Source organism: Ambystoma mexicanum, chromosome 3p (assembly GCF_040938575.1).
Source record: "Ambystoma mexicanum isolate Mex_15411 chromosome 3p, UKY_AmexF1_1, whole genome shotgun sequence".
Classification (NCBI taxonomy): domain Eukaryota; kingdom Metazoa; phylum Chordata; class Amphibia; order Caudata; family Ambystomatidae; genus Ambystoma; species Ambystoma mexicanum.
Window position 1 is genome coordinate 863,848,319 of NC_090925.1, and position 19,376 is coordinate 863,867,694.

Genomic DNA, 19,376 nt, shown 5'->3' on the forward strand with positions numbered 1-19,376 from the left:
TTTGTCATTTGAAATGTATTCGACATATTAACTGGATACCGATTTTCCAATAGGAGCTCTTCGCTCAGTGCTAAACATTTGTATATCCACACATGTAGATCTCCATTCAGTTCGGGACCTCACTGAGAAAATAGATGTAAGACTTCATACCCACCTTCACCTGGGGGTTGTAAATATTTCCTCAACGACGGATCTCCACACCATGATGGAGTACAATGACACTGTTCCCATTTCTCTCCTAATCACTTTAACCGGGAGAGAAGTTGGCATGTTCAGAACACATCGCCAAAATGCTCACTCAACCAGACGCCGCAAAAAGAGCCTGCAAGTTGTAGTTGAGTTTCAGAGCCAGAAGTCATGGGAGTCACCATCAGTTTATAGAAGTTGACGGGTAACAGAAAATGTGCCATAGTTTCGATTAATTATTCTAGCCTGGGTTGCCAGGTGCTTAGCTTTAGACTTCACGGCCATTACCCCATGAGAGTCCACCATACTGTTCACCATTAGCCCCAAGTACTGCATTGATGAACTCAGGTATTTTTTTTACCCCTTGTAGACTCCAGCTTCTACTCATTCTGCGAGTTCTATTTGCATCTCCTATGACCATGATTTTACACTTTTTCAGATTGGTAATAATTTAGCATTTATATAGCGCTACGAGCCCTCAGGTATCTGAGCGCTGCTTATTACCCATGGTGTGTGGTGTTCAATAATCGACCTCGGAAGGATGAAAGGCTGAGTTTGGCCCTGCCGGGATTCGAACCCGCGTTAGCAAGCTCTGCATAGATGTCAAAGCGAGCGCTCTACTCGCTGTGCCACTTGACTGGGCTAATGAATTGGCATCCACATATTTGGACAAGGCATTCAACAGTCTCTGCATACCCACTTCAGTTTGGTCCATGATTAGAAGGGCTTCTCCAGGCATGCAGTCCAGGAGGGTGCTGTTGGTGTCTTCTCTCGTCCTCTGCTTCGGATTCTGTCCTCCAGTGGTAGACTGTTCTTAGTCCCCAAAACCTCACGTTTTATGCAAGTTCCCATTCATTCACAGCCCTAGGTGTCAATCACAGCAGAGTGGCTGTCCTTTTAGGACAGCCAGCCAACAGGAACTGGTTTCCCTCTGGCACACCTAGAGACAAAGGACAGGAATGTTTCGGGACCCTCCCTCACTTCCTGCCTTTCCAGATGCACTGGAGCCTGGGCGGGCTTCAGGGCTGAATCATTAAAGGCAAACTACACAAAGTGCTCAAACCCGATGCAAACAGTAAAAGCCTAAAAGAAACCAACAAGACAGGGGCCCTTTTGAGAAAATGGTCATCCTTGTGTGCAGCACTGTAGCTGAGGTATCAGCCTACACATACATGCCACTAGGTAGTCCAAAAAATAAACCCACTGCCACCAGCCATTCAAGTGAGTTAGTGTAAAAAAACGTTGCATGAGAAATGGGTTAAAGGAATTACTAGGTTATCCCCAGCACACATGTGGTGGGTTCTGCACCCATGCAGTAAAGTCCAGGCATGGGTCATCTTACTATTCTTGGGAACAGTAGTTAAAAACAAGAAAATGTAGTTTAACATTTGAGAGACGTCCCGGGGACCTCAGTGGCACTGCACAAAAAGGTGCAGTGTGTCAAAATGCAAAAGCAGATGCCTATGGAGTTTACCAGACTCCATAAAACAGTAAGGAACATAGAAAAAGTATAGTCAGAAAAACGAGTGAAAAAAATCCCACTCAGGAGTAAAATGTAAAAAGCCTGAGTCCAGCAAACAAGCTGGGGGTCTCCAAAGTTAAAGGGAATTGGCACAGAAATTAAAATTTTCCCCCCAACAGACCCCGACCCAGAGCATGGTAAGACCCACTAGACTCAATAGCAGCATTTTGAGCCCTCCCACGCTGCGCTGTGACCTTGCAGGGCTGCAATACCCCCAATATCCTGGAACTTCGAGCCATTGTGCGGTGCACAGTACTCGGAATCTCGCTGAAACTTCGTGGGCATCCCGATGGCTCTCCAGAGGCACGATTCCAGTCGGAAAAGTCCCCTCAGAGTGTTGGACCTTGCAAATGACAAGAATCCAACCAGCAATATTCCTTCTTCTGTGTTCCTGAAGAAGGCACCAAATTCACAGAACCGCATTCAGCCGGGAGGAAAACCTTGCCTAGAGGCTTCCCTTTGATCCTAGCTTCAAAATTCCATGGTGTCCCATCTGTCTTGATGAAGGCATTCAACTACCAGATGTTTTGCTGCAGGTCCTGAAGTCCTCATGCTGCAAAATCTTCTGTGCTGAAGTACTGTGCTGGCTTGGGTATTTACTTATCGCAAGTCTTGTGCGATTTCGTTGTGTAGGTTTTGCAGTGTTTTCTGTGATTAGGTATCCAGTGCACCCAGGCCCCTGCTGGAATCCTCCTAGGGTGTGTTCTGTGAAGCCCCTGGAACCTCAACTAACTCTAAATTAAAGTACTTCAAAAAAGTCTTCCTTAGGAACTCTGACTTTTGCTACTTAAGAACCTATCCTGATCTGCCCGTTGGACACTAGACCCTAGTGACCTCTGCCACTGAGAACACTCCTGCACCAAGAATAAGGGCAAGACAAACGAAGATTGGGCATTTTGCCTAGAAAAGAGAATGTGCTTAAATGTTGCTTGCAAAAGTAGTTGGTTGGTAACTAACCCAGAGTGAACAGTTACATAAGTTGTTACCTCAGAAATATTTTGCCATTCTGAAAAGTATATGCAACATCTTTCTTTCCTTAGAAACTGTTTGGCCAGTCTAACCAAAAGTAGATGTACTGTATATTACTCACCTGTGATTTGGTTGTGCCTCTTCCCAAAAGTAATGCTGTTGGTTTCACTACACTATTCCAGTTAGGATAAATGTACGAGTGGCCCCAAAATATGTCTTACTTCCGACTTGCGGTCTTCTGTCCAGAATAAGTCTGCGTTCTATTTTACCTACCTCAAACAACTTTGAGTCATTCAAAAGTGTAACACTGGTTTTTGCTTTCCCTTGTCCGTTTGACAGAAAATCATTCATGGGTTTATACCTGCGTTTAAGTTGCTTACACCTCCAGTAAAAAGTGTATGGTTTTACTTAACTTGAATAGAACTTATGCCAATACAAGTTATTGCTTCCTTTCGTCTTGTTAGGGAGAATTCTAATTTCTGTGGCAACTCCCTTCAACCTTCAGATGCCCAGCTCTTTCTGGCCTTTTACATTTGAATCCTGGCATGAGAAAAAGGTTTCTCACTCCAGGATTCAAATATAAAAAAGTGAGAATCCTTTTTGCTCACTCATGCATTTTTGATCTGGAGTCTGACAAACTAAATTGGTATCTGATTTATTGGTATAGACTCACAGCACCTTCAGTGCAGTGTCACATGGAAGTCCTTTGGATTTCTCTTAAGGTTTAAATACCTTCTCTTGGGTGAACTACTCAGTAGTAAAGTGAAATTGACTTTACTTGCACGTTATTCCTATGTAGGTCCAGTACACCCCACTTTATGTGGAAGTACTGGGGTCGGGGGGTTACTTAGTAGCCCCTGTTCCTATTTGTTATGTTACCCTCACGACTTAATGGCTGGTTGCAGTGGTTTAATTTTCCTACCATTGTGCTTTTCTACCGCAGACTGCATCCTGGTCAAAATGACCCAGTCTGCCATTTCTTGCGAAGTCTTTCTTGGGTTTCACTCTGTGCGCCAAACCAGGTTAACCCTTTGGTTAGTTTCTCCTTTGGCGGGCTTCAGTGCTGAAACCCACCGCTGGCTCAAGTGTGTCTGGCAGGGCAGAAAGCAAGGGAGGTGCCAGAAACTCCCTGTCCTTAGTCTTAGGTCTCCTTGGTTACCTGCACCCAGCGCTGATTGGCTGGCTGTCCTTGCAGGACAGCCACCCTACTGTGAGCGACAGCTAGGCTGTGCATGAATGGGAGAAACCTGCATAAAAGGCAAGGTTTCTTGGACTGAAGATAGAGTCAACCACTGGACTAAACATCCGAAGGAATCTGGAAGAGAAGCTTGCTGCATCCTCCTGGCCGGTAAATCCTTGCTGCAGTGCTGAAGCTCCAATTTAGAATTCAATAGAGAAGCCCGGAACGGACGACTTCTTCCCTTGAGTTGGGGGGGTGGAGGGGGAAGATCTACTAACCCCAAGACTAACTTTGCTGGATGACCTTCCCCAACTGGCTGAACTTCTTTGCTGCTGCTGCAACAGAATGCCAGGGGGTCGAGAAATCCGTAGTCGAGTGTATCGTCTAAGCTGGATCAGAGCTCCAAGAACATCCTGAGGACCCTTCCGAAGCAGGGCAACCCAAGCCAGTCTCATCTCACCAGGGTGCTGGAGTCCAGAAGCAAGGGAAGCCCATCAAGTGTCCAAGATCCACGGTGGTGCAATTTGCCAGTAGCTGGAACCAGGAAGTGCAGCTGAATTGAAGAGCCCATAGCTGCTGCCGACCTTCAAACTACAGTGCAGGAGTCCTCTAGACATCCTCCCTCTTGTCCCCACGTCTGAGGCCCAGGATCTGCAAGACTGCCACCTGAACAGAAGCCAGCTGGATCTCTTCTTTAAACCTAAAGGTACTGTCTTGACTAAGGGGTACTTACCTCTTGTCTGTAGCCTGCATTATCTCAGTTGAGCCTTGCAGTAGCTGCTTTCTGCAGAGTTGATCTCAGCTATGTCTTTCTCAAGTCTAAGAGCTTGTGGTCCAACAGTGATTTCTTTGCAAACTCTAAAGTTTGTGCCATCTAAAGAAATGCCTCCGCTCCATAGACATTGTTGAAATTGACTTTAGCTGTCCTGGCTCCCTGCACTCTGACCCATTGACTTGGATTCCAACTGTCCCGCGTAGGTGGTGCATAAGTTGAACTTGTATTGCTGGGCAAGATCTAATCTAGACTTCATTGGGAGATCACATGCTTTAGGAACCGGTCAACCTTTTTCCTTACCTAACCTCTTCCTTCTCCCCAACCTCAGAAAGTACAAAAAGTGGAATATAAATGCAAACACTGTCCTAGTAATTGAAGTCACCTTAAGGTGTAGGAAGTGGGTATGAAGCATCTAACGAATATCTACTTGCTTACATGGATTATAAGTTATGGAGTATTTTTATTGTTGCATATTGACCTTTTTTAAAGAAGGCTTATGGGTTACCTATTGCCAAAAGGACAAGGCTGTTGGAGTCTCGCACAGGGTTACTACATACAATGTTGCCCAACAGATGGCCTTGAACTCCTCATAAGGCTTTAATTTTGAAGTGTGGCGCAGAGACCTGCAGAGGTGGGCGATGAGTGTGGCATAGTGCCGTTTACCGAGTATTTAAAGAGTCAAGTGTGGATGTCATGGAACAAACTGTTTTCGCCTGGGACTACTGCATCGAAGAACAGGTCTTATTCTGAACACTAACATTAATGCAGGGTTGTGTCAAGTGATGACAGGGTTAAGGGTCATGCAAGGGAGGGGGCTGAAACTGAAGGGCAACGCTGGCCCTTTGGGGAGGGCGGAGGTAGGGTATAGAATAAGGATGTGTTCAACCATTTTAGGTTGTTTGTGCTGCAATGTATGCATAAGATGCAATTGTAAAATCAACATTGAAATGGTTTCAATACGCGAGAGGACAAACTATTGCCTGGTAGCAGGCAATTGTGGCAAACCCAACTCAGAGTAAGATGTTGAAGACATTAGCATCCTTAAAACCAAAGATCGAAATATTGACTGTACAAAGTAAAACAAGCTCCGAATCAATTATCCAGCCACAAACCAGAAGCCACCAGCAATCCCTTTCTGCAGTCCTGACAAATAGGATTTTGCTAGGATTTCCAAAATGCTCAATTACTACATGCATTTTTACAGTTTGCTCTAATGCACCATGCCACCTGCTCCATCCATCCTCACCTGTATTACTATCTGGCTCTCCTCCACCTTCCTCTTTAGTTCCAGACGTTCTCCTTTTGGGGTCCTGGGCAGTGGAATCCCTTTCAGCCCCTTTTTCATGAGCATCTGCTCGAGGTTCAAAAGCCTCTCCACGACAGAAGAGTCAAGACCTTCAGTCTTCAAAAAAGTGCTGGAGGGGAAGGACACCCATTAGAAGACTTAAAGACAGACTCCTGGCAACATTTTTGTCATTACACGCAGTTAGTTTAGTATGTGCTGGCAGATTCAAGAGAACCAAAGTAAAGGTTGCAGCTTGCACATACCAGAAAATTCATACCTGTAAGTGGCTGAAACGCTCGAGATCACAAGCTTTCAAGAGCTTGGAAGCAACAGTCAAAATGTGGACTCTGCATTTAGAAGTGCAGCACTGAGCAACAGAAAGATAGACTTTGGGTCTTCAACCTTGCTACTCTAAATCCTTTAGTCTCACTCTTTGTATGGGATTAGGTGTGTGTTTTATAAATCACATATGAAGAGAAAGTAGACTACAAAAATTCTGAACCAGCACACAACTCAAGTACATCCGGTTTGTGAGTTTTACAAACGTTCAACAATTGTAGGACTGGGGAAGACTCACTTTGGGACACAGGACTTAATTCTAGTATATGCCTGAACCACCCACGTTTTGTTAGCAATGGCTGAGCAGCCAGGCTCATTTTAAGAGGGAAGAATGGGCAGTAAAAAGAACTGAAAATACACATGGGCCAAAAAACCAATTTGCCAGTGCAACCATAACTCGTGCCACCACCGTGCACTGCTTAGACCAAAACCCAGGAAAAAGATGACATTACAAATGTCATTGATGACAACATGACATTCATCCCCATTCCATGACCCGGAACAGGGGCCAACAGCCCCGCAACCCAAGTTATCGGCCCAAGCGAAGTGTGTGCGCCCTGAAGTCGGCGGGCTTCGGCGCATTGTAAATACACAACAAGGGTCCAGACCATAATCCTTCATTGCAGCTTCTGTAAAGGGGGATAAAGACCATTAGCCCCTCTGGTTCCGAAAGTGGGACCCGAGGTGCTAAAAAAAAAAAAAAAAAAAAAAAAATAGATTTTTCTTCCTACAGCGGGACGCCTGTGTCATCCCGCAGTAGGAAGGAAAATCCTTTTCCAAGATGGCCACCTGGGAAAGAGAAGGCGGGGCACCGTACAGAGCCTCTTCCCTTTCCATGACAGCCTGCAGAACCTTAGGATATTAGCACAAGCAAATAACCCTCCCCCCCCCCATTTCAAACCTATCTGACTTTCAAATAACTACCACATAGGATATGGCCACTTCACACACTTCATCCCTCACGGTCATGGGCAGTAGCCAGATTGTCCGGGGTCATGGTATAAGGTCATGACGCAGACATCTGGCCACAGGCTATATCTCAGTCTCCAAAAGTATGTCACTATTTTTTGCAACTACATTAAGACTTGTCAAAAAATAAAACACTGGCACATTTGCAAAACCATGCTGCAAGGTTCGGGAGAATTCTCAGAAATGTGCCAATTCCCTTCTACCTTAGAGACCCCCAGCTCTTTTGCTGGACTTCAGGACTTTAAATTTCTATCATGGGGAGAGGGAGCCCTTTCTCACTCATGTATTTTTTATGCGATTTGGACGCGGTTTCTTTAACTTTGGGGTCTGAAAAACTCCATAGGCATCTTTACATTGCGACAGCACCTTCAGTGCAGTGGCACAGGGAAGTCTCTTGAATTTCCCAAAGGTTTAAATACCTTCTCTTGGTGAAACTACTGTTTTCAAGAGCAGTGAAGTAGGGTGCTGGAGGGGTTACTTAGTATTCCCTTTGGTCTAGTTTCTCAGTTAAAATTGTTAGGTTACCCTTTCTACAGTTAATGGCTGGCGGCAGTGGTTTACTTTTTACTACCATTGTGTGTTTTTACTGCGGGGTGTGTTCACAGCGACAGTAATGCACCTATGGGTGCCAATTTCGTGAAAATGGCCCTGGTCTTTTTTCGCTATTTTCTGTTGGAAAGGTCCTTCTTGAGATTTACTCTGTGCGCCAAACCAGATTTGGTCTCTGTTCATTTTATCTTTGACAGGATTCACGAGTGAATGCCGCCTCTGGCTCCAGTATGTCTGGCAGGGGCAGGAAGTGAGGGAGGTGCCCAAAACTCTGCTTAATCCCCTTGGTTACAGGAACGCACCCAAAGGTGATTGGTCAGTTGGCTGTCCGTCAAGGACAGCCACCCTGCTGTGTGATTGACAGCTAGGCTGGAATGAATGGGAGAAATATGCATAAAAGGCAAGGCTTTTTGGCTTGGAAGACCGAGTCGACCACTGGATGAAGGAATCCGTAGAAGAACTTGGAAGAGACGCCTGCAGCAACTCCTGGACCGTTGGTTTTCCCGGTGAAGCCCTGCTGCTGTGCTGAAGCTCCGAAATTAAGCTAGACTAGAGAAGCCCTGCAAGGACGACTTCTCCCTTTGAGCTGGTGGGACCAATCAACTCCAAAGTAAGCCTGTCTAGACATCCTTTCTAAGCTGGTTGTTTTTCCACTGCCGCAGCTGCTGGAACCAAAGAGCCAGGTAGAGGAACACCAGATGGTGTGCCTTGATTTTAAGTTGGACCCGAGCGCTAGGAAGATCCTACGGACTTCCCTGTTGCAGGACTGACCAAGCCTGAGCCACTTCAGAGTGCTCGACCCCAGAAGCAAGCAAAGCCTGAAGTGGTATCCGAGAACCACAGTGTTGCCATTTGCTGTCAGACGCGAGGAGCTGAAACACCCAAGAACCGCTGAATGGAAGTTTGTCCGTTGCTGCCGGTGACCTTACAATTGCAGAGCACGAGTCCCCAGACGTTCTCCCTCTTGTCCCCACGAGTGAGGCCCAGGAATAGGATCTGCAGAGCTGCACAGGAACAGAAGCCAGCGGGAACAATTTCTTCTAACCAGAGGTACTGTAAAGTCTAAGAACTTACCTCTTGTGTAGCCTTACTTGCTCTCAGTTGATACCGGTCTTGGTTACCTTGTAGAGTTGCTAGAACATTGCCCCTCACAAGCCTCTCAGCCTGTGGCCCTTCAAGTGTTCTATTGTCTACAAACATTGGGCTAGACTTTACATTCCTGCAAAGATCTCAGCTCCCCTCGACATTGTGCAATTAACATTGGCTGTCCTGGCTGACTGAGCTTTGGAAGGTGTTTAAAAGTACTTGCCTGTTCATGAGTTATTGGTTAATCTTTATTTTATTCCTCCATTTTATCTTTTTCACCCCAACTCAGTATTGCTCTAAATGTACCAGTGATAAATCAAGCTCCACAGTGTCCTAGCTATTTAAGTCACCTGAGGTGTAGAGTGCCAGTCATCCCCAATGAGCGTCATCTGATTTAGAGAAATCAGAGTGTGTTTTGAAGTATGCGTTACATGTTTTGCTCCCTTTCTGAAGAAGACTTATAACTGAAATAAATTATTTTATTAAGAAACCTTGAGTGCAAGTGTTTATTTGGATAACTATTGTGAAACTGTCACAACCTTACTGCTCACATGGACCCCTCTTGAGATGAGCCTGGCTGCTTGCACACTACCAACCTGCGTAGTTCAGACTTTCAAAGGTTGGGTCCCTATTGCCAGGAGGTCAAGGTTACTGTAGTGCACCCAAAGGGTACTGCATACAATCTTGCCTAACAAGGCCATTGGGTGAACTACTGTTCCCAACTGATAACTAGGGATTTACAACCCCTTTACATTTTATATAGAGAGCCAGGACACCCAGCCTTATGTGGAGGTGGGGGGAGACAATGAAACTCATTTCTCACCTACCTGTAACATTTGTTATTATTGAAAGTTTACTTGAATGGCTGGTGGCAGTTTTACCTTCGTGGCTTTAGTCTCATTAGTCGCAGGCAGTTAAATCAGTCTCAGTAATGCACAGAAGGGCCACCATTCTGCTAGAACGGTGGGTTCCTTTTTCAACATTTAATTACCGTTGTCCAAGGTCTTCCCCTGCCATTCTAGGTGGAACCGACCAGAGTGGAAGTGTTGTTGGCAGGAATACTTTGGAAAGTGGGTTGGGAACAGTATCTGAGAAGGTGGGAATGAGGCGTCCAAAACTCTGCAGCCCTTTGTCCTTCACCTTGCCTAAAAGTAACCAAGTCCCGTTGGGGGCTGGCTGTTTTGATTGGACAGCCAGGCCACCCCCTTCTGTAAACTGCAGGGGGGATTGCAGATGTGCTGTAGTTCCTGAAACAATCCAAACCTGGAAGCTGCTGACAAGTCTATCACTGGAGTTGAATCCAAAGAGTAAGGAAAAGAAAGTCTAGCATTTTCCGGTGAGCCTGCTGTGTAACCAGAACCTGATGCAACCATTCCTTCCAATCGACCTGGGGTGGGTCATGCACGAGACTACCTCCAGAGAAACTATTTGAATCCCTGATGTCCCCTCAGAGTGCAGGACCGAGAGTGTGAAGAGAATCTGACTGCTGATTGGTTCATCTGGTTTCTGTCAAAGGGTGCCAAATCTACAGAGCCGCGACAATCCTTGAAGAAACCTATGATGAAGCCTCCTCCAAAGACTGCAGCTGCACTTTCCAGTCTAGTGTCCAGTTCTTTCGTCTCCAGACGAAGAGTCCAGTGACCAGGTCCTGTGCTGCTGCATCCTGAAGACATCCTCTTAGAAGCTTGTTCAAAAAGGTACTTGATGAGGCAGATTGGGTGATTCGTGTGGTTGGGAGTCTGCTGTTAGGTAAGCATTAGGCAAGATTGTATGCAGTACCCATAGGGTTTTGGGGGGGGGGGGTGGGGAACTACACCAACCTTGTCCTCCTGGTAATAGGTAGCCCAACCTTTGGTATAAGTCTGTACTACACAGGTTGGTAGTGTGGCTGAGCAGCCAGGCTCGTCTCAAGAGGGGTCAATGTGAGCAGTAGGGTTTTTACACAGATTCACAGTGACAAGTATTCAAATAAACACTCAAGGTTTCTTGAACAAATAATTTATTTTACAGTCAGTTGAATAAGCCTTCCTCAGAAGGGATATATATATATATATATATATATACATACATAACACAACACAAAAATATACTTCAAAATACACAGTTTATTTAAAATCTGCAAATACCCATTTGGGATGGCATACAGATTCTTCCTACACCCTGAGGGACTTAAATAACTAGGATACTGTGGACCTTAATATCACTGGTACATTTAGAGTAATACTGAGATTAGTGTCAAAAGAAGTTGAGGAAATAAAACTATGATTAACACATATTCTTAAGCAGGTTAAGTACTTTTTGAACCCTCCAATGGAAAGTAAATTAACCCTTTGCGGGGGGAAAGGCAAAGCACAAAGTCAGAGTAAGAGTCTTCAGGGAGCCAGACAGGTTAATGTTCAAGGATATTTGTACCGCACACTATCACCACCGGATTAGTCCCTCGGCGGCTCTGAAAAAAGGAAAGGGCGGCAAGTTAGTGGGATTAAGCTGGATAAGTGCAAGAGAGCCAAGCGATGTGCTGTTGGCAGTCTCCTCCCGGTTAATACTGTTGGCTGGACTTGGGGCGTTTTCGTACCCGTCGTGAACTGTTGTGCAAGTATGTGTGGTTTGTTGTTGAAATGTAGTGAAGTTTGTGCGGAATGTTGCATTTATAGGTTTGTAGTTGCGTTTGGTTTGAGAGGTGCATGCAGAGGGGTTAAGTTTGGTTAATTGGCATAGCTAACATTCACGTTTCCAAGTGTGAGACACGCTAACATTCACAGTTCAATCCAGGTGTGGCATCTGCCACCATCCATAAACCTATCTAGATGTGGCTCTGGCTAATGTTCACAATTCCAAGTGTGGCTCATGTTATCATGCACAATATCATCCAGGTGTGGCACATGCAGATATTCATGATCCTATCTAGATAGGATGCATGCTAATGTCAAAGACTACATCTAGATGTGGTGCCAACATTCAAAATGTGACATTTGTAATGGACAGCCAATGTTAGTTGAGCAAACGTCTAGGTGAACTGAATCACTTCTTGCAGTTAGTGCAAATGTCTTGTAATGTTTTAGAAGTTTTTGTACAAAAATGAAATCCCTGTAGGGCCACAAGCTGGGAGGTTTGCAAGGGTCAAAGCTGCAAGCAACTCTGCAAAAGCAACCAAGACAAATCTCAACTGAGAACTAGCAAAGCTACACGACAAGCAAGTCCCCTCAGTTTTACAGTACCTTGGGTTAGAAGAAATGGTTCCAGCTGGCTTCTGTTCCTGTGTAGGTCTGCAGATCCTGGTGTTCCTGGGCCTCAGTCGTGGGGACAAGAGGGAGGACGTCTATGGACTGGCACTACGAATTGAAGGTTGGCTGCAGCAATGGGCACACTTCAGATCATTGGCACACTGCGGTTTCAGCTCCTTGCGGCCCTTGCAAATAGCACTACCGCTGTTCTCCGATACCACTATGGACTTTCCTCGCATCTGGGGTGAGGCAATCTGTTGAGGTGGCTCAAGCTTGGTCAGTCCTGCTTCCTGGGAGTGGATATTCCTGGAGCTCAGGTCAGACAAAGGCATTCACTTGATTCTGGTGTTCCTCTCCCTAGCAATCTGTTCCAGCAGCGGAAGTACATCCAACTCAGGATTTAAAGATGAGCTTGTCTTGGGGTCGATTAGTCCCACCAACCCAAGGGGAGAAGTCTTTTGCAGGCCTTCTCTAGTTGAGGCAAATTCAGAGCTTCGGAAATGGCAGCAGGGCTTTACCAGGCAAACCAATGGTCCAGGAGTTGCAGCATGCGTCTCATCCAAGTTGTTCTTCGAATTCCTTCATCCAGTGGTCAATTCTGCCTTCCAGGTAAAAGCCTTGCCTTTTATGCAGGTTTCTTCCATTCATTCCTAGCCTAGCTGTCAATCATTGCAGGGTGGCAGCCCTACAAAGACAGCCCTCCAGCCAATCACCCTTCGGTGCATTCCTGTAACCAAGGAGAGTAAGCACAGGGAGTTCGTGCACCTCCCTCACTTCCTGCCCTGCCAGACATGCTGGAGCCAGAGGCGGGTTTCACTTGTGAATCCTACCAAACACAAAAACAAAAAGGGACCAAACCTGGTTTGGCACGCAGAGTAAATCTCAAGAAGGACCTTTCGAACAAGAGAAGACGGGGCCATTTTGACATAATGGGCACCCATGGGTGCTTTACTGCAGCTGCAATTGCAGCCTGCGGTGGAAACACAATGGTAGGAAAAGGTAAACCACTGCCACAAGCCATTGATGGTTTAGTTTCTCATGTAACATTTGTTACCCTTTGTACAGAGGGGATACCAAGTAGCCCCTCCAGCACCCTAGGGTAAGATATTGTGTGCTGTGTCTAGAAAGAAAAAAATGTAAGTAATGTCAATTTCACTTCACTGCTCTTGGAAAATGTTTCCCCAAACCTTTGGGAAATCTGAGAGAGACTTGCCTTTGCCACTGCACTGAAGCTGCTGTGCGTCAATGTAAAGATGATGCCTATGCAGTTTGTTTCTTTTGACTTTGGAGTCTGACAAAGTCCAAATCACAGAAAAATACAAGAGTGGGGAATAAAAAAAGGTCACTCCAGGTTAGAAATTAAAAATCCTGAAGTCTAGCAAAAAGAGCTGGGGGTCTCTAATGTAGAAGGGAATTCGCAAAATTCTGTGAATTCTCCCTAACAAAAAGATTGTTTAGTGTCAAAACTCCCTCACATGAAACACCCGGAACTTGCTGGACTAGTTGATTATTTTTCCTGTACCTCAGTGAACAGGGATCTTATTCGACACTCAGATTCTTTCACTCTTTTTGTGATTGTCATTTGTAAGACTCCATAGTGTCTTGCATTTTATCCCCTTTTGACAACTTCTCTGGCTAACTTTGGGATGACTACAGTTCCCAAGGGGAGAAAGGATTTTTTCCTCTCTAACTTTATTTTGGTGAGACCAGCATACCCCACCTTATGTGGGGTGCTGGGGAGATGGTGAAAAAGGGGACACCAATGTTGCATGGACAAGTTTACCCTAAATGGCGCGGCAGTGAACATTTTTACTAAATCAGTGCACCTTCACTGCAGGCCATTTCCACAGCTGCGGTAAAGGCACCCATGGATGCCCATTTTACCAAAAGGGCCGCAGTCTTCCTTTTGCCATTTTAAAGTTTGCCCTTTCTTGGCCCTTTCCCTACTCTTCAGAGCAGTCCAAAACTCTGCAGCCCCTTGTCTTCTAGCCTGCATGCTGGGATCCAGTTCCAACTGGGAGGTTGGTTGTCCTGAAAGAACAGCCACCCCCTCATGCTGTAATGCTGCATGCCTTTCGTGATTTAAAGGTCCTATCCTGCAAGCTGAAGTTAATCGACCACTGGAACCAAAACCGAAGATTATTAAGAAACGTGGGCTGAGATGATTTCCAGCGACCGGAGCGCCTGCTGTGTAACCAGAGCCTGCAGTTACCATTCTAGGTGCCCTGGGATCCTGAATAGGACGGCCTGACCCAGGGCCAGGTGTGATCCACTAGACCACCTGCATTTTTAGCCATCACATAATGCTGCGACCTTGCTGGGCTGCAATACCCAAATAGCCTGTGACCTAGATATCGGGCGGTGCACGCTCTTCCAAAATACCAAATCTTGCTGAAACCTTGGGTGCATCCTGCTGGTCTCCAGAGACATGAATAGAGTCCTTGAAGTCCCCTCACCAGAGTGCTGGACCAGATTAGTGACAAGAATACGACCAGCGATATTCAGTCTTCTGGCTCCTGAAAAGGGCAACATAACCAGTCACATCCAGCTGTAAACCACCTTCCCTGTCGATCCCTGCTGCAAAATCCCATCCAACATCCTGCCTTCAGGATTTGCAGCCAAAAACCTGGTCGATGAATTCCTTTCATGAAGACATCCTGCTGCAAACTCTTCTGTGCCAAGGTACTGTGTTGGCCGAGGTATTACTTACCTTAATCCTTGTATGATTCCTGTGCCGCGTTTGGGGCGTTTCATAGAATTAGGAGTCCTCTCATCCAGTTGAGCCAGGCCCACAGCTGGAATCCTCCTAGAGCGTGTTCTTAAGCCCCTGGACCCAAGCAAACTACTTGTTTTCAAGACGGGAACAGACTTTTCCTGCATCTGTGCCTAGCCTGACTTGTCTGCTGGACACTAGAGTGTTTAAAAGTACTTGGTAAAGAGTTGGTTTGGTAACTGGCCCTCTAAATAAGGGCACAGTTACAAAAGTTCTTAACATCTTTTAATGTGTTTTGCCATTCTGAAGTATATGACCTGCATTACTCACCATAATAGCATGATTGAATCTTCTTAGAGTCACATGCTGTGCATATACGCCGACATCTAGTGGTAATGGCAGAGTAGAACAAGTTACTTTCTTACCTGGTAACGTTCTTTCGATGGGATGGTCCGACGACGTATTCCATATCGCTGACATGTAATCACCACAGCTGTGCTGCTTCGGAAACTTTTTTCGGCATCTGCGTCCTGGGTCGATGACGTCGATGCGCCGTCGTCGAGGACCTCCTCCGACGTCATCCGATGTGATAAGTAGGACGCACGACGCCCGTAGCCTCAGTTGTAGTTTTTTCCCCCAGAACGTGTGACACTAGCCAACTGCCAGTCAGACACAAAGCCTTGCGGAACGCAAGCTGCAATCGCAAAGAAATTCTGCAGCGGGGAAGGCAGGGCGGGAGCGATATGGAATACGTCGTCGGACCATCCCATCGAAAGAACGTTACCAGGTAAGAAAGTAACTTGTTCTTTGAGGGGATTGGGTCCTCCGACGTATTCCATATCTATGACAGACTCCCAAAGCAGTACCAGAGCAAGGAGGAGGGAAAGAATTTAGAATCAAAATTTAGAATAGCCAATCAAATAGAGCAAAGGACCGCCTTGCCAAAGGCCAGATCCTGTGCTCAGAAGGAATCAAGGGAATAGTGACGTACAAATGTATGTACTGAAGCCCAGGTGGCTGCATCACAGATGTTGCGAATAGGAACACCCCTCTGCAGGGCAGTAGATGCAGCTATACCCCTGGTAGAATGGGCCCGCAAGCCAGCCGGTGGGTCCTTACCCGCCAAGCGGTAGCACTCCGAGATGGCCAAAATAATCCAGCGAGACAAAGTCTGTTTCGTCACAGCTTGCCCTAAACGCTTTCCAGCGTAACCAATAAAGAGTTGATCGTCCACTCTGACCCGGGACATGCGCAAACATAAAAGCTTAAAGCTCTCCTAGGATCAAGCCTATGAAGCCTCTCCTCTTCCTTACCAGGATGAGGAGGAGGATAGAATGCCGGAAGAACAACCTTCTGGGCCAAATGAAATTCCGTCACTACCTTCGGAAGAAAAGAAGGACGAACTCCAAGGACAACCCTGTCCTTGTGAAATACAGTGAAGGGTGGCTTAACTGAAAGTGCCTGTAACTCACTCACTCTGCGAGCGGAAGTAACCGCAACTAAAAACAGTTTTCAGAGTTAACAGCCTCAAAGGGCAAGAATGTAAAGGCTCAAACGGAGCACCCATAAGAAACTTAACAAGGTTTAAATCCCAACCGGGCACCAGGAAAGGTGACGGAGGGAACACATTAGTGAGCCCTTTCAGAAAATGTGAAATTAAAGGGATTTTAAAGTAAGAACACTCTTCAGACGAGCGCTTAAAGATGGACAGCGCCGCCAGGTAACCTTTAATGGTACCCACTTGCAAGCCCCTGTGGGCCAAAGAAAGTAAAAAGGACAGAACCATGGGGATGTCACATGCAAAAGGATCCACATTCTGAACTCTGCACCAGTCGCAGAACTTACGGCAACGGTACTGAGACTTTGTTGCTGGCCTTTGGGCCGAAAGCAACACCTCCATCATGTCTTCAGGGAGGTCCCAATCCTTATACCTCAACCTTTCAGAAGCCAAGCGTGAAGGTTGAGGGATCGGACCTCTGGATGGAGAACCTGACCCCCCTCCCCTGAGAGCAGATCGTCTCGGTAGGGAAGACGCGGAGGGCAGATGGACAAGTCGAGAAGGTCCGGGTACCACGTCTTCCGAGCCCACGCCGGAGCAATGAGGATCATCCGGGAACCGAACTTCCGTAACCTCCGCAGCACTTACGGGATGACGGGGACTGGAGGAAACGCGTACAGCAGCGGGAACGACCACTCCACCACGAACGCGTCTCCCAAGGCTCCTTTTGGAGGAAATTCCCGCAAGCAAAACCTTTCACACTTCCGGTTGACACTGGAGGCGAAGAGATCCACTTGAGGGGTCCCCCAAAGGGCGAAGATCTCCAGGAGAATCTCCTGAGCCAACTCCCCACTCGTGAGAGATCGTGCTCTGCCTGCTCAGAGCGTCCGCAGTCACGTTTTCGTCTCCGGCCAGATGAACTGCCAAGATCGAAATTTCCTGCTGGATGGCCCAGAACTCGAGCTGCATCGCCTCCCTGCACAGAGGAAGTGACCCTGCCCCCCCCCCTTTTTGTTGAGTTAGTGCATGGCCACTGTGTTGTCAGTCAGGATCAGGACACTCTTTCCTCGCACAGTCGGCAGAAAAGCCTTCAGGGCTAGCCTGACGGCCCTCAGCTCCAACCGATTGATACGGAGTCTGGACTCCGGAGACCAACGACCGCTGACTGTCAGCCCGTTGGCATGAGCTCCCCAACCGGTGAGGGATGCACCCGTCACGATCGTCACCTCCGGCCAAGGAAGCCAAAAAGGAGCCCCCTTCATCAAGTTGCCTTCGACAGCCCACCACAGAAGGTCCCGGGCGACCGAGGGCGGCACCTGAACCGGGTCCGACATCCTGCCGGAGGACTGCGACCATTGCGTCTTCAGCGCCCACTGCAAAGATCTCATCCGCAGGCGAGCCTCTGGCACCAGAAGAATGCAGGATGCCATGAGGCCGTGCAGCCTCAAGAACTCGAACGCTGGGCATGCTGAAACTTGTGCACCATCTGCTGAATGTGAAGAGCCCTCACCTGGGGAGGGCAACACTGCCCCAGGGAAGTGTCGAGCACTGCTCCGATGTACTGGAGCCGCTGTGTTGGCGTCAAATGGGACTTCTTTAAATTGAGGGAGAAGCCCAGCCTGTGAAGGGAGTGGCAGGTGACGGACAGATGATCCAGGACTTGCTCGGGAGAGCTCCCCCGATCAACCAATCGTCCAGGTAGGGGTAGACGTGAATCCCCCTTGCCTGAGATGCGCTGCCACCACCACCATGAGCTTGGTGAAAACCCTCGGGGCGGAGGTCAATCCGAACGGCAGGACCCGAAACTGAAAGTGCGAGTCGCCAACCCCGAACCTCAGGTACTTCTTGTGCTTGGGCTGGATCGGCACATGGAAGTAAGAATCCTTGAGGTCGAGTGACACCAACCAGTCCTGGAGCTGGAGGACTTGAGAGAGAGTAACCATCTTGAACTTGTCCTTCCTGAGAGTTTGTTCAAACCGCGCAAGTCCATGATGGGTCACAATCCCCCGTCTTTCTTCGAAATCAAAAAATAAGGGGAATACCATCCCTTGTTCCTCTCCGCTACAGGCACCAGTTCTATGGCGCCTTTCTCCAGCAGGGCTTGAATTTCCTGCGCAAGGAGCGGATCCGGACTCTGCAAAGAGGTTCCCCGGTGAATTGTCGCGAGGCCTGTACCGAAAGGGAAGACAGTAGCCGTGGGTTATGATCTCCAGAACCCACACATCTGAAGTAATGGCTTGCCACTCTACAAGATGCTGCGCCAGCCTTCCCCCAACCGGCGAACCATGGGACATGGCCTCATGACTAAGTGGGAGCAGCCGCGGCGTTACCTGAGGGCAAAGAGGCAACTGCCTGAGCGGCCTTGGCACCACGGGTACCCTGTCGTCCACCTCTGGTACCCCTGCGTTGGCCTCTTTGACTGCCAGCTCCTCTCCCTTTACTGAAGGACGAGTAATAGCGAAAGGAACCACCCCTCCACTGCTGTCCCCTAGGACGAAAAGGCGGAGGTTGGCGAACTGCAGCGCCCAACGACTTCGCTGCAGCTTTCGAGGTCTGCAACCTCTCAAGGCTCTCGTCAGCCTTGCTGCCAAAAAGGTGTTCACCCGACTGAACGGACTCGCACATGGCATCCTTAACATCCTGGACCATAGCAAGGAAACCATCCTGTTCGTCCCCTTTGGGAATACGTTCAGCCGCTAACGCAACACAGTTCCACAGTGTATGTGAAACGAGACAAGGCACAAATGGAGTTGGCCGCCTGAAGCGCCATACCACCAGAAGAAAACACTTTCTTCGCCCAGCCATCAAAACGTTTGTCGTCCCCATCAGGAGGGATGGTAGGGTACGACGCCTGCTTTGCCGGGGCCGTGGCCGCCTGCACCACCAAACTCTCCGGAGTAGGGTGCCTGGTCAAGTAGCAGGGGTCACTACTGGCTGGATGGTATTTACGCGACAAGGACCTGCCCACTCTCCGGAGCAGTCCAAGCCGCCGCCACCCTGCTCTGTAAAGCCATATGGAACGGCAGTACCGGATCAGTTGGGGGACCAACATCAAGGATGTCCGTCAGATCATCCTGCACA

At 47.7% G+C, this 19,376-nt stretch overlaps 1 protein-coding gene across 1 annotated transcript in view; it reads right to left on the minus strand.

The window, feature by feature from the left end:
- Window positions 1–19,376, minus strand: part of KIF22 (kinesin family member 22) — a 315,116-nt gene that overhangs the window by 175,606 nt on the left and 120,134 nt on the right. The window contains exon 9 of the mRNA XM_069652023.1: window positions 5,879–6,047. Coding sequence (XP_069508124.1) covers window positions 5,879–6,047 — 169 coding nt within the window. The remainder of the gene's footprint in view (window positions 1–5,878; window positions 6,048–19,376) is intronic.